The sequence below is a fragment of the Halichoeres trimaculatus genome, unplaced genomic scaffold (assembly GCF_033239565.1).
Source record: "Halichoeres trimaculatus isolate MK-OKI-2021-1 unplaced genomic scaffold, fHalTri1.1 fHalTri1_scaffold_9, whole genome shotgun sequence".
Taxonomy (NCBI): Eukaryota; Metazoa; Chordata; class Actinopteri; order Labriformes; family Labridae; genus Halichoeres; species Halichoeres trimaculatus.
The window spans coordinates 37,750,001-37,763,559 of NW_027437188.1; the positions used below are offsets into that span (position 1 = coordinate 37,750,001).

The following is a 13,559-nucleotide window of genomic DNA, read 5'->3' on the forward strand; positions in this document are numbered from 1 at the left end:
CTTATTTACTTCCTGAACGACCAGCGAGACCCGCCTTCAAAATAAAAGCCCCGACTAGTTTCACTCATAAAGAAACAGAGAAAAGAAATGACCATGAAACCAAAACATCACAAACTAAATCAGTGTTTCCCATTAATTAATGAGACTGTGGCGGCCCGCCACAGTCTCATTTGGCCCCGCCACAGTCTCATATGGAGAAAAAAATATGATCCGTCACTCTGTCAGATCATTGCACAGCTGTAATTTCCTACCGCACGTAAACAAGAGAACAAGAGTGCGCGCGCACTGGTCACGCTCATACACGTCGCTGATACGTTTGACGCAAACGAGATTCCAGAGACACTGGAGCGGGGCGTCTGACTCTGAGATACGTGCAACGTTTTTTTTTGGGCATTAGCGCTCATGCTAACTGCAGCCGTGGCCACAGTAGCTCACTGCGCTGTCTGCCTCCCTTCACTAGAAGAGGAGCGGCTGCACAGCGCACGTCTCGGTTCCAGAGTTTCAGTAACGAGAGCGACCACACTGTTTTAATATCATAGCGCATTCAGAGTCAGTGCAGGCACACAGTACAATCACCTGTTACCATCCCAACGAGCTGACGCGGCTTATTATTTCATAGTCTCCTCTCCTGGGGCCTCATTTTTTACAGCGTGTAAAAGTCCTCTTAAGTTTCACTTACGACGAAAAGGCAAAACGTGCATACGACCAAAATATATATACTCTTTTCAGATCTATCAAACTCTGTGTACACACGGCTGCACGCTATTCCCTGTGATAAACCACACCGCGCCGAGAACAGCGTAAATGCGGTGACGTGAACACACCTCGTTTCCCGCCTTCAGCACGCCCGAACATAACCATATATGGTCAATGCAAATCAGTACGTGCATATTAAGTAGCCATGTGCGCTGTGGGATTTTATAGCGACATCAGCGTAAGATGGTGAACATAACATACGGAGAGAGCTTGGAAGAAGCTGAATTTATCTCAAAGCCAGATACACAGCGATATCAGGAAATATCAGTCAGAAAATGATCTTGCATTGATTTAGGCTACATTTTGTGATGAAGTGGGCCTCAGCAAATTTAGGCATCTTTATTTATTTAAACTATTTTCTGCAGTCACTGTAGAAAAAAAATGATGAAAACACAACAGTCCTAAATCCAGATAAGGGAGCAGAGAGAAGAAGAATAACGGTAGGCTACAGTCTCAGTAGCCTGATAACGGATCACAGATCATGGAAATAGTGTAAATAACCTGTTGTTGAAATGCTGTTCAGTAAATTTTTCAAAATATTGTGAGTAAGTGAGTTTTTGGTTTTGTTTCTGAATCAAATTTAAAATATTTCTGATATGCCTTTGTAAGTTCTTATTTATCAGCGTACGTTCATGTCCATGGTCCCAAACTGCACTTACTGTAAGGGCGATACATCGCGCTTAAAATCGTACACACACATTAAAACCGCCGAGGGTCAACGACTCTGCCACCACAGTCTCTTAAAATCCTGTGGGAAACACTGTAAATGTTAGCTCCTCGTTCATGGCTCAGGTAAACAAACCATCCCTCACCTGCTCCTCCTTTCTGTCTCTGGAGGTCTCAAAACAAGACAATTTCTGAAGTTTCAGGTGAATCCAGCTCAAACCAAATCCTTTAAAACTTTAACAAAATGAGAAAAACATCTGTTTTCTTTTTTCACTGTTTCCTCCTCCCTCTTCTCTCCTCACACTTCCTGTTTCCTGAGCACAGCCGTGACCGTCAGAGAGTCTCTCTGTTTCTGTTTCCTCATCCATCCATCATGAGGAAGCTAAGCTAATGCTGCTAACTCTGACTCACTCTGCTTCAAACACAGAGACGAGGAAAAACCCCCGCCTGAATCAAAGTTTCACTCTGAGGAAAACCTGATGGTCTGAGAGAACCCTGATGGTCTGAGAGAAACCTGATGGTCTGAGAGAAACCTGGTGGTCTGAGAGAAACCTGATGGTCTGAGAGAAACCTGATGGTCTGAGAGAAACCTGATGGTCTGAGAGAAACCTGGTGGTCTGAGAGAAACCTGATGGTCTGAGAGAAACCTGGTGGTCTGAGAGAAACCTGGTGGTCTGAGAGAAACCTGATGGTCTGAGAGAAACCTGATGGTCTGAGAGAAACTTGATGGTCTGAGGAAAACCCAGTTGGTCTAAGAGGGTCTCTGTCAGGGTGTAAAGCAGAGAGCCTGAGGCGGACTGTGAGCGTCCCTCTGGATGTCAGAGACTCTAATGAGGACCATCACTCAGGGACCGGTCTGGCTCTGGTCTCCTGACCCCGTTCCTGTCTTTGTGCCCGTTGCTGGGAGCTCAGAGGAATGAAAGGCCGACACATGAGCACCTCCTCCTCAGCCCTCCGTCCTCCTAACCTACAGCTGTAACATGAGCTACGGCCATGGGGTGGAGGAGGAGCTGAATCACTAACGAGAGTGAGCTGAGCCCCTCATGAGGAGGAGCTGAGCCACTAACGAGGAGGAGCTGAGTCACTAACGAGAAGGAGCTGAGCCACTTACGAGGAGGACTGAGCCACTAACGAGGAGGAGCTGAGCCACTAACGAGGAGGAGCTGAGCCACTAACGAGGAGGAGCTGAGTCACTAACGAGAAGGAGCTGAGCCACTTACGAGGAGGAGCTGAGTCACTAACGAGGAGGAGCTGAGCCACTTACGAGGAGGAGCTGAGTCACTAACGAGGAGGAGCTGAGCCACTTACGAGGAGGACTGAGCCACTAACGAGGAGGAGCTGAGCCACTAACGAGGAGGAGCTGAGCCACTAACGAGGAGGAGCTGAGCCACTAACGAGGAGGAGCTGAGCCACTAACGAGGAGGAGCTGAGCCACTAACGAGGAGGAGCTGAGCCACTAACGAGGAAATGAGGAGGAGCTGGAGTTTGATCCAGACCTGGTACGGCAGCCCATTTGACCCAGATCACAGGAGGGACTGGTCGGACTCAGCTTGGTTAAATAGGAGGAGTAAATAAACTCTAAGGATGTCTGAGGAGGTGATCCTGTCACTCCTCTGCTCCTCTGCTCCTTCTGCTCCTTCTGCTCCTTCTCCTGAGGAGATGAACTCCTGGTCTGCCTCTGTCCCTGATTGGCTCCCCGTGCACCGCCACACACTCAGTTCACTGCTATCTTCTTTCTTAGGGTCCCTGCTCCTGTACCAAGGCCTCCACATCACCCAGACCCAGACCTCAGACCCAGACCCAGACCCAGACCCCAAACCCACCCCGCTCTGCTGGGCTCAGCTGAGCCGCCCCCCTTTTGTTCGTCTGTCTGGAATTCAGGACCTGGGCTGAGGGGCCAGAGAGGGGACCAACACACACACACACACACACACACACACACACACACACACACACACACACACACACACACACACACACACACACACACACACACACACACACACACACACACACACACACACTCCTCTTTTGTGCAGACACAGTCCTGAATGGAGGCCGACAGAAACCTCCTGTTCCCAAGGTTACGACAGGCGGACAGACAGACAGACAGACGGTCAGGATTCATGCTGTAGCTGTTGGACCTCACGTTGACTGGTCTGCAGCAGCTAGCTTAGCTTAGCTGCTAGCTAACAGTTCTCGTAGAAAACTCTGGTTCAGGATTTTCAGCTCAAAGTCTAACTGATGAACTGAACATCACAGTCTCACAGGAGGCTCCAGTCCACCACACTCAGCGAGGTATGAATCTGCTTTTTACCAAAAACTATACCAACAAAATAGAGCTAGCCTGATGCTAACGTATCTGCTTAATTGCATTGATATGCTAGCGGTTAGCATACATCGGTGTGACTTTGTTTTTACTTCACACCACACACAGAGACCAAGCCAAAACCAGGTCTTTACATCAGAAACCAGTTTACAGGCTGGTTCAGGGAACAGTTTGTGTCTGAACGTCTCGTCTCTCCATCAGCACACAGTCCGCCTCCTTAAAGGGCCAGGGTCCACAGAGCTGGGGTCAGTGTTTCTGAGCTGGATCCACCAAAGACATGTTTAAAAACTCTGCATCAGGAACAGATGAGTGACATCACAGAGACGATGGCGGTGTACGGTCAAAGCCCACGGTACGTCAAACTGACACCAAACAGCAGCGATGAGGGTCGATCGACACATCACGGCCCTCACCGACTGAAGACAGGAAGTTGTTTGGTCATTTCCTGTTTCTGCTCTTTTATAAAATCACTGCCAAACTGAATCCAACCAGAGAGATTTCTCTCCTCCACGTCCAGCCTGTGATGATCCAACACGTCTGCTCCATGGTCGTTCCTGTCAGGGCCTGAGGATAAAGCCTCCGTCTCTGCTCGGGTCGTTAACCCTGGCCTCTCCGTCCTTCCTGAAACCTGAAAGTTTCCAAAACACTGAAAGCTCCGGTCTGTGTGTTCAGAGTCAGGGGAGGGGGTGTCGAGCAGAGAGAAGAGCCAGATTATCACAGCTACAACCACAACACCCCCCAGGGAGCGTGACAGGAAGTGGGACACGGAGAGCGAAGAGCGAAGAGGAAGGAGGGAAATAATCTGAGAGAGGAGAGGAAACCACGATCAGTCAGCACGCCGAGGATGAACGACCACCACGCCACGTTTCCACGCTTCTTTCCTCAATGACACCGTACGAGCTGCCCAACAAGTCACCAGCTGATAAAAACCATTAATCTGACTCAGATTACTCTCATCATGAGATTAAAACTGTTAAACACTAAAACCAGCTCCTTCACACCAAGTTTATCCACTTCCTCTGAGCTCCTCTCTCAGTTACTGAGTATTTATTTCTTTTTTACAGTCCCTCTGACGACTTTCTGAGAGATCCTCAAAAGGTCTCATTTCTGAAAACATAAACCAGATCATAATCCAGGATTCAAGATGGGATTATCGGCACCAAAGAAGGTTTTTCTATTTGTTTATTCTCAGTATCAGAGCAGACTGAAGTCCCTCACAGCTCCTCTGAATGTTTTTACTGATACCTGATATTTAGTTTAACAGGTGAAAACATCAGTAACTGCTGACTAATCCCAGATTATTCAAACAGCTTCCTGCAGACACAAAGGGATGACATCTATCTATCAACACGGCACTGCTGACGTCGTTAGTTTAATATAATAAACAGGTGGACATGTTCACAGTTTATTTCCTAGCTTTAGCTGAAAAGTTTGCCCATAATCTGTGTTAATCTCTGTTTGTATCTCTGTCTCTCTGGGCAGTCAGCTCTGAAACTTTTTAAAGTCATCCTGGAAGTGTTTTATCGTCTAATGAAATAATTAAAGCAGCTCTCAGACGCCCTGAAACCATCGTCTGGGAGTTTCACCACATCACAACCAGACACAGCCGCAAACTGCGTTTCAGATAAAAGTCACATGACCTGATGGACCCTGACTGTCCCTCATCACGACTGGATTAAAGGAGGAGGAGCAGATTAAGACGGAGCTGGGCGACACCCTGACAGATGTGTTAGCGCTGCGTGATGAGTTCACTGGAAACGACCACGGCTGCTGGAGACGCTTCATCTCCAGGATTTATTCCTCTTTTCTTTGTGTTTGTGAGAGAAACGCTGATAAGTCCAGACCAGGAACTAGGCCAGGTGGACTCACAGTGGACCACATAGAGCCAGACAGCGTCAATAACCCGGCTCTGAGCAGTCGATCCAGGCAGAGCGGTTAGCTAACCAGCTCAGCCTCCGTCAATATCACAGCAGGAAGTGTGTGTGACGCAGCATCGATCGGGGGGAGAGGGACGTGTTTGATGAAGACCTGGACCCAGATAAGACCAGGGCTGGGTCAGCAGAGGAACAAAGAGGGCGCTGTACGAGCCGTGAGAACAGAAACTACAGACCAGGTCAAAACCACAACCAGGGACCTGATCCCACGGGACGATGTGTGAACATCTGTATAATCAGAGACGGGCTTCATGGTGTGAGGTCAGACTCTGTGAGTATCTAACGTCAGACGGGCTCAGAGCACCGTTCATGGAAACTTCATTTCAACACGTGGTCTGCTCCACCTCACCCAGACAGCCAGCAGAGAGCTGAACCCACAGTCTGGATCTGAGTCAGACCAGGTCCCAAATGTTTATCTCTGCAGAGGACTCTCTAAACACACTCTCTGGGTCTCAGGAGTCTGAAGTTTGAGCTGCTCAAACTGAAGAAGCTGAAACTCAGACACTGACTCGTCTACAGGAAGTTGATCTTTCAGAGCTTCCTGTGGCTCAGTCTGAACATTGAAGAGAAGTTTGTCTCAGCTCAGTCTGCAGCCGCTCACAGAAACACTGAGCCTCACAACAAGAGGTCAAAGGTCAAAGGTCAAAGGTCAAAGGTCAGACAGCTGCTGGGTCACAGTCATCAGAGAAAAACATGTGAGGAGGCGACTGAACACAACAATACAACACACACACTGAGATTAACACAGCACACCTCAGATACACAACCCCATCCTGAGAGGAGTCAAAGAGGAGTCAGAGAGGAGTCAGAGAGGAGTCAGAGTCAAAGAGGAGTCAGAGAGGAGTCAGAGTCAGAGAGGAGTCAGAGTCAGAGAGGAGTCAGAGAAGAGTCAGAGAGGAGTCAGAGAGGAGTCAGAGTCAGAGAGGAGTCAGAGTCAGAGAGGAGTCAGACAGAAGTCAGAGAGGAGTCAGAGTCAGAGAGAAGACAGAGAGGAGTCAGAGAGGAGTCAGAGAGGAGTCAGAGAGGAGTCAGAGTCAGAGAGGAGTCAGAGTCAGAGAGGAGTCAGAGAGGAGCCAGAGAGGAGTCAAAGTCAGAGAGGAGTCAGACAGAAGTCAGAGAGGAGTCAGAGTCAGAGAGGAGTCAGAGTCAGAGTCAGAGAGGAGTCAGAGAGGAGTCAGAGTCAGAGAAGAGTCAGAGTCAGAGAGGAGTCAGAGTCAGAGAGGAGTCAGAGAGGAGTCAGAGAGGAGTCAGAGTCAGAGAGGAGTCAGAGTCAGAGAGGAGTCAGAGAGGAGTCAGAGTCAGAGAGGAGTTAGAGTCAGAGAGGAGTCAAAGAGGAGTCAGAGTCAGAGAGGAGTCAGAGAGGAGTGGGACACAGGAAGGAGTCAGGGAGAAGTCAGAGAGGAGTGGGACACAGAAAGGAGTCAGAGAGGAGTCAGAGAGGAGTGGGACACAGAAAGGAGTCAGGGAGGAGTCAGAGAGGAGTCAGAGAGGAGTCAGACTTAGAGAGGAGTCAGAGATGAGTGGGACACAGAAAGGAGTCAGAGAGGAGTCAGAGTCAGAGAGGAGTCAGAGAGGAGTGGGACACAGAAAGGAGTCAGAGAGGAGTCAGAGTCAGAAAGGAGTCAAAGAGGAGTCAGACACACAGAGGAGTCAGAGAGGAGTGGGACACAGAAAGGAGTCAGGGAGAAGTCAGAGAGGAGTCAGAGGAGTCCCTCACCTTCTGCAGGCTGGTGGGGTTGAGCTGTGTCTTGTCGATGATCTTGATGGCGACCTGAGGAAACAAAGAAAGAGACGATGAAGAAAGAGAACAAATTTCACACACGACACAAAACATCGATCAAACCTGATTTAAACACAAACTCCTGAGAAATCTCCTCCTCAGACTGACCCTAACTCCACAGGAAACACTGCTCCCTGCTTTTCTCCAGGTCTGAGAGTTTCTAAAATCACCATCTTTGTTTTTGGAGATTCCTCCACAGGAGAGAGGAGGACGGAGCAAACATGGCGTCTGCTCGGAACAAACATGGCGTCTGCTCGGAGCACGCCGTGAGAGCAGACTGTTTCAGAGCGCTGTGAGTTCACTGAGGAAGGCTAAAACTCTACAGAACAGCCCTTTAAAGCTGCATCCTGAGACACCAGGAGTGCTGACAGGAGGAGCATCAACACCCCAACCTGCTGCGTGTCACTGACTCACCTCTCTGCCCGTCAGGATGTGGCGTGCCAGCTTGACCTTGGCGAAGTTGCCCTTGCCGATGGTTTTGAGCAGCCGGTAGTTCCCGATGTGCGGCTGCTCGTCCGAGCACAGGGCGATGGAGTTTCGACATCTGGCTCCCAGGGATCGATTGGACCAGCTGGAGCCCTTCTCCGAGCGGCTGGCTGACAGGGAGGTGTGCTGAGGAGACACAGAGGGAGGAAACGTCAAACACTGAGGCGCTGAGAGGCGGAGCATAAACACACACGCTAAACACAGCGCCACCTTCAGACACTGAGGAGCTGCTGCAGACGCCTCCTCAGAGCCAGACCCTCAGCAGCTCCTGGAAACTCAGGGACCAACGTTTTAACCTTATAAAAACCAAGTGTTCCTCTTTGGGCGTCTCTGCTGGACTTTAACAGGACTCTGAAACGGGTTCAGGCTCTGAGAGGATCACATGAAGTCTGGATTCTGAAGGGGGGGGTCAGGGGGATGTAAAACCACCTTGTGACTGTGATTCTGGATCTGTGGTCTTGTGATGGTGCCCGGCTTGTACCAGACACCCAGAGGTAGAAACCAGACCACCTGAGAGTCCGGTCTGACCCTCAGTCTGCATTCCTGGTTTCACGTTAGCACACAGGTGGCAAGCTCGAGCCGGACTGATCTTAAACCTGGATCTCACGAACAGTTTCTGAGCTTTCAGTGACATAACAAGGGGACGAAGAAGGAGAACAACTTCATCATCATCATCATCATCATCATCATCATCATCATCATCATCACGTGGTGGAAATGTGTCTGAAAACTGTACGTTATGTTTCAGCTCGTTCCTCAGAGACGTCTGAGGACAGAAACCCTCAGCCTGACCCCGTACGACCCTCCATGAGGACCGAGGTCTGAGGTCACGCAGCATAAACTTCAAACTTTAATCCCTCCATCTGCACCGGATCAGCACCAGGCAGAGACATTAATACCCACAGAAACAGACCGGCCTCAACTCCTCATCTCAGGAGGAGGAGGAGACACCAGGAGGAAGGATGGAGGGAGCAGAGACAAGCTGGGGTTCAGAGACTCAGAGAGTCAGACTCAGAGACTCAGAGAGTCAGACTCAGAGACTCAGAGAGTCAGACTCAGAGACTAAGAGAGTCAGAGAATTAAGGACTCAGGAACTCAGGGACTCAGAGACCAGCTCAGACTCAGGCTCAGACACAGAGACTCAGACTCAGACGTCCTTTCTCCAGTCAGTGAGTATAAAAACCAGAGCCATCCCATGAAACCCTCACAGTTCCCTGTTTTTGATCTGTCTCGTGTCTCGTGTCTCTCGTGTCTGTACCCTGTTAATAGCACGTTAACACGGCGCCGCTGGCTCTCTGCACATCGCTCCGTGAGCACGAGGCGTCTCAGGATGAGGAGGCTTCACAGAGGGAGTCAAGGAGACAAACAGAGCTCAGAGACAGCAGAGGAACTCATGATGAGCCCTCAGCACAAACACCTCTCTATGTCCACACACACACACACACACACACACACACACATGAAACCACATCACCTCCACCCGGTGGGGTAAACAGAGATCATCAGATCTGGGTTTGGAGCTGGCTGAACACCGTCAGGTTCCTGCTCCGTCACATCTGATGGCTGCAGCATGAAGAGGCCTGTAGGGGGCGCCACAACAGCCTCACAGTCCAGGTTTGAATCTCATTTAGTTGTTAGTGAAGAACTTGATGTGCACACATAAAGGACTGAGGACAGGAGACGTCTTTAGTCTCCTCTCTCTGAGGTCAGACTCTGACTCCACGAGTCACAGCTCGTTGTTTCTGAGCCTCAGATACAGCAGCCGTACTCAGAGATGGTTTTTCCCCGTGACCATGTTTTTCTTTATCCTCAGCCTTTATTTCCAACCTTCCTCCCCCCCTCCCCCATCATCACCCCCTGCTCCTCTCCCCTCCCCCAGAGAAACTGATCCTCCTCCTCGCCCGGCCTCCTCTCTTATTGTCTCACACCGTATCTTCATTTTCAGCGACCTCGCATCAATCTGAGCCTCACAGGCCCCGCCTCCCCTCCCCCACCACACACACACACACACACACACACACACACACACACACACACACACACACACACACACACACACACACACACACACACACACACACACACACACACACACACACACACACACACACACACACACACTCCTTTCAGGGAGGCCAGCCCATCGATTCACACACTCCTTCTGATTACCATGCACTTTCTTTCAGGAGGCTCCCTGTCAGTGTGTGTGTGTGTGTGTTTGTGTGTGTGTGTGTGTGTGTGTGTGTGTGTGTGTGTGTGTGTGTGTGTGTGATGAGGGGATTTGCAGCAGTAATGTGCTCGTTCAGCAAACCAGCAGCTCCTTGTCCCTGCTTAAAAAAATGAGATTGAGTCTCTTGTACTGGACTTTGGATTCTGGTCCTTGGACTCAGGATTCTGGTCCCTGGATTTTGGTCTCTGGATTTTGGTCTCTGGATTCTGGTCTCTGGACTTTGGATTCTGGTCCTTGGACTCTGGATTCTGGTCTCTGGACTTTGGATTTTGGTCCTTGGACTCTGGACTCTGGTCTCTGGACTCTGGCCCTTGGGCTCTGGATTCTGGGCTCTGGATTCTGGATTCTGGTCTCTGGACTTTGGATTCTGGTCATTGGGCTCTGGATTCTGGTCTCTGGACTCTGGATTCTGGTCCTTGGTCTCTGGATTCTGGGCTCTGGATTCTGGATTCTGGTCTTTGGACTCTGGATTCTAGTCTCTGGATTCTGGTCTCTAAACTCTAAATTTTTAGATTCTGGATCTGGTCTCTGGACTCTGGCTTCTGGTCTTTGGACTCTGGATTCTGATCTTTGGACTCTGGATTCTGGTCTCTGGATTCTGGTCTCTAAACTCTTAAACCTAGAGTCTGGATCTGGTCTCTGGACTCTAGATTCTGAATCTGGAATCTGGTCTCTAGACTTTGGATTCTGGTCTCTGGACTCTGGATTCTTGATTCTGGTCTCTGGACCCTGGATCCTGGTCTCTGGACTCTGACGCTGCATTGTTATGCTACATTTCTGTTGCTTCACTCTGAAGCTATGCCTCTGAAGCTACGCTCTGACCTAGCATAGTTTGTAGTTTGTGTTCTAGCCCCGCCCCCTGACTCCACCCAGCAGCCTGATTGGCTGATCAGGATTCCTAAAGATCCAGATTTTTCCAAAGAACAGATGATGGCAGCTTCAGCTCCTGCAGGTGATGAACGAGGAAGTTAAAGTGTTTTCTGTCTCCTTGGATCAGTTTCTGAGGTTTAGATGAAGCAGGAGGAGGAGAGGAGGAGAGGAGGAGAGAAGAGGAGGAGGAGAGGAGGAGAGGAGGAGAGGAGGAGGAGGAGGAGGAGGAGGAGAGGAGGAGGAAGAGGAGAGGAGAGGAGGAGGAGAGGAGAGGAGGAGGAGGAGGAGGAAGAGGAGAGGAGAGGAGGAGGAAGAGGAGAGGAGAGGAGGAGGAGAGGAGAGGAGGAGGAGGAGGAGGAGACAGCAGCATCAAACTGACACCAACATTTTTCCAACAATAGACCACGCCCTGCAGGAGGACAACTGTTTCTGAGCGTGTGTGTGTGTGTGTGTGTGTGTGTGTGTGTGTGTGTGTGTGTGTGTGTGTGTGTGTGTGTGGTGGTATTGAGCAACAAGCGGATGTGTGGCGTTGGTCCCCAGCAGGCAGCGAGCGCTGTAACCTTGAGCCATCCTCAGTCTGTGCCACACAAACACTGACACACAGCGTCCATCCAGCTTCCTGTTCCCCTCACACACACACACACACACACACACAGAAAGGAGGGAGTTCACCTTCAGGCTGCTCCACGCCTCACTGACAAAAACTGTTTCAACACGCGCTGCTCAGAGCCTGCATCACAGACAGGAAGTACAGACAGGAAGTACAGACAGGAAGTACAGACAGGAAGTACAGACAGGAAGTCAGGGACAAGAACCTGGACCTCAGACCTGGAGCTCAGATTAAAACACTTTCAGTCATTAAAGAGACAAAGTTTCATCATCCCTCCGTCATCCATCAGGACCATGTGTCAAGACCAACAGGAAGTTACATAAACCCAGTCTGCGTCACTTCCTGTCCTGGAGACAGAGATGTCACCGTGATGACAGGGACGTGTCAGATGTCCACAGCAACATGCAGCACGTGCTTCCCGTCAGGACCAATCAGGAAGCAGGAGCTGAGCAGAGAAACGTGGACAGGTCGTCTGACAGCGAGGAGCTGAGGCGCCGTCAGGATCATGTCCAGAGGAACGTCCAGAGGAACGTCCAGAGGAACGTCCAGAGGAACGTCCAGAGGAACGTCCAGAGGAACGTCCAGAGGAACGTCCAGAGGAACGTCCAGAGGATCAGCAAACCTTCATCCACTCCTTATTTCCCACTCACACCCCACAGAGCTCCATCACCTCTGCGTCTGGCTCACACTCACAGAGCAGAGAGAAACCATGTTTGAGGAGCAGATTTTATGAGTATTAACGACGCTGTGCCGGGAACAGGAGGAGACCAGGGTCAGTAACGGGGGAGGAGAGACCAGCCTGCATCAACAAACGCTCTGATTCAGATTAATTAACGTTTCAGATCAGCTGATCCCTGAGACTGAGGGGGGACCAGGATCTGTTTCACAGCGTGGACGACCCACACAGGTTCCTGTTCAACACGACGACAGGCGAGGAATCAGAAACTAAACCAGAGCTGTCTGACACCACGCCCCCCCCCCAGACTGATACCAAGTACTGATCCCTCTGGTACCTCTGATCCTGACACCTCTGGTACCTCTGATCCTAATCCCTCTGGTACCTCTGATCCTGACACCTCTGGTACCTCTGATCCTGATCCCTCTGGTACCTCTGATCCTGACACCTCTGGTACCTCTGATCCTGATACCTCTGGTACCTCTGATCCTGATCCCTCTGGTACCTCTGATCCTGATCCCTCTGGTACCTCTGATCCATAACATCTGAACTAACAGGGACAGATCATTTTGATCAAAACAGCTCAGTCACTCTGACGTTAAACACAGAATAAAACCCAAACAGCTCTCTGAGTTTATCTGGTCTGTTTTCATAAATTAACAAAACCAAAAACCGTCGTAGTTCAAGTATTTTTTAAATAAACTTAAAAGAGAAAAATCAGTTTAACTCTAATTCACTCATGGATCATTCACTCTGTCTGAACAGGAGCTGATGCTGGTTGCCGTGGTGACCAACCGCAGCAAGTAGCGCCAACTGCTGGTGAGGAGGACTAACTCAACGTATGATTCTTTTTGCCTTGAGTATCAGCTGCTGGTGCTCCTGACACACACTCTGCTCCTGACACACACAGACACACACTCTGCTCCTGACACACACTCTGCTCCTGACACACACTCTGCTCCAGCATGCAAAGGGAAAGGGAGTCCTCACACACACACACACACACACACACACACAGTGAGCCTGTAGATGAGCCTCATTGCTCAGCGTATCAGTGAGGCCTGATGAGCGGTGGCGTTGGCGGCGGCGGCGGGGAGCAGGGTCAGATTTATTCTGAGGATCAACAGCAGAGGATTAAAGAGCTGACTCACTGCTGGGCCAGACTCCTCTCTGTAATGACCCGTTCCTGAAACGCTGAGTCACTGAACGCTCAGGGGGAGGT

The 13,559-nt window shown here is 50.2% G+C and overlaps 1 protein-coding gene across 8 annotated transcripts in view; it reads right to left on the minus strand.

The window, feature by feature from the left end:
• LOC141797594 (MAP/microtubule affinity-regulating kinase 4-like) overlaps positions 1–13,559 on the minus strand; it is a 47,119-nt gene that overhangs the window by 24,102 nt on the left and 9,458 nt on the right. For all 8 annotated transcript variants that reach the window (XM_074679115.1, XM_074679114.1, XM_074679113.1 and 5 more), the window contains exons 2-3: positions 7,880–8,077; positions 7,403–7,456 (exon numbers count right to left, since the gene is read on the minus strand). In XM_074679115.1, coding sequence (XP_074535216.1) covers positions 7,403–7,456; positions 7,880–8,077 — 252 coding nt within the window. The remainder of the gene's footprint in view (positions 1–7,402; positions 7,457–7,879; positions 8,078–13,559) is intronic.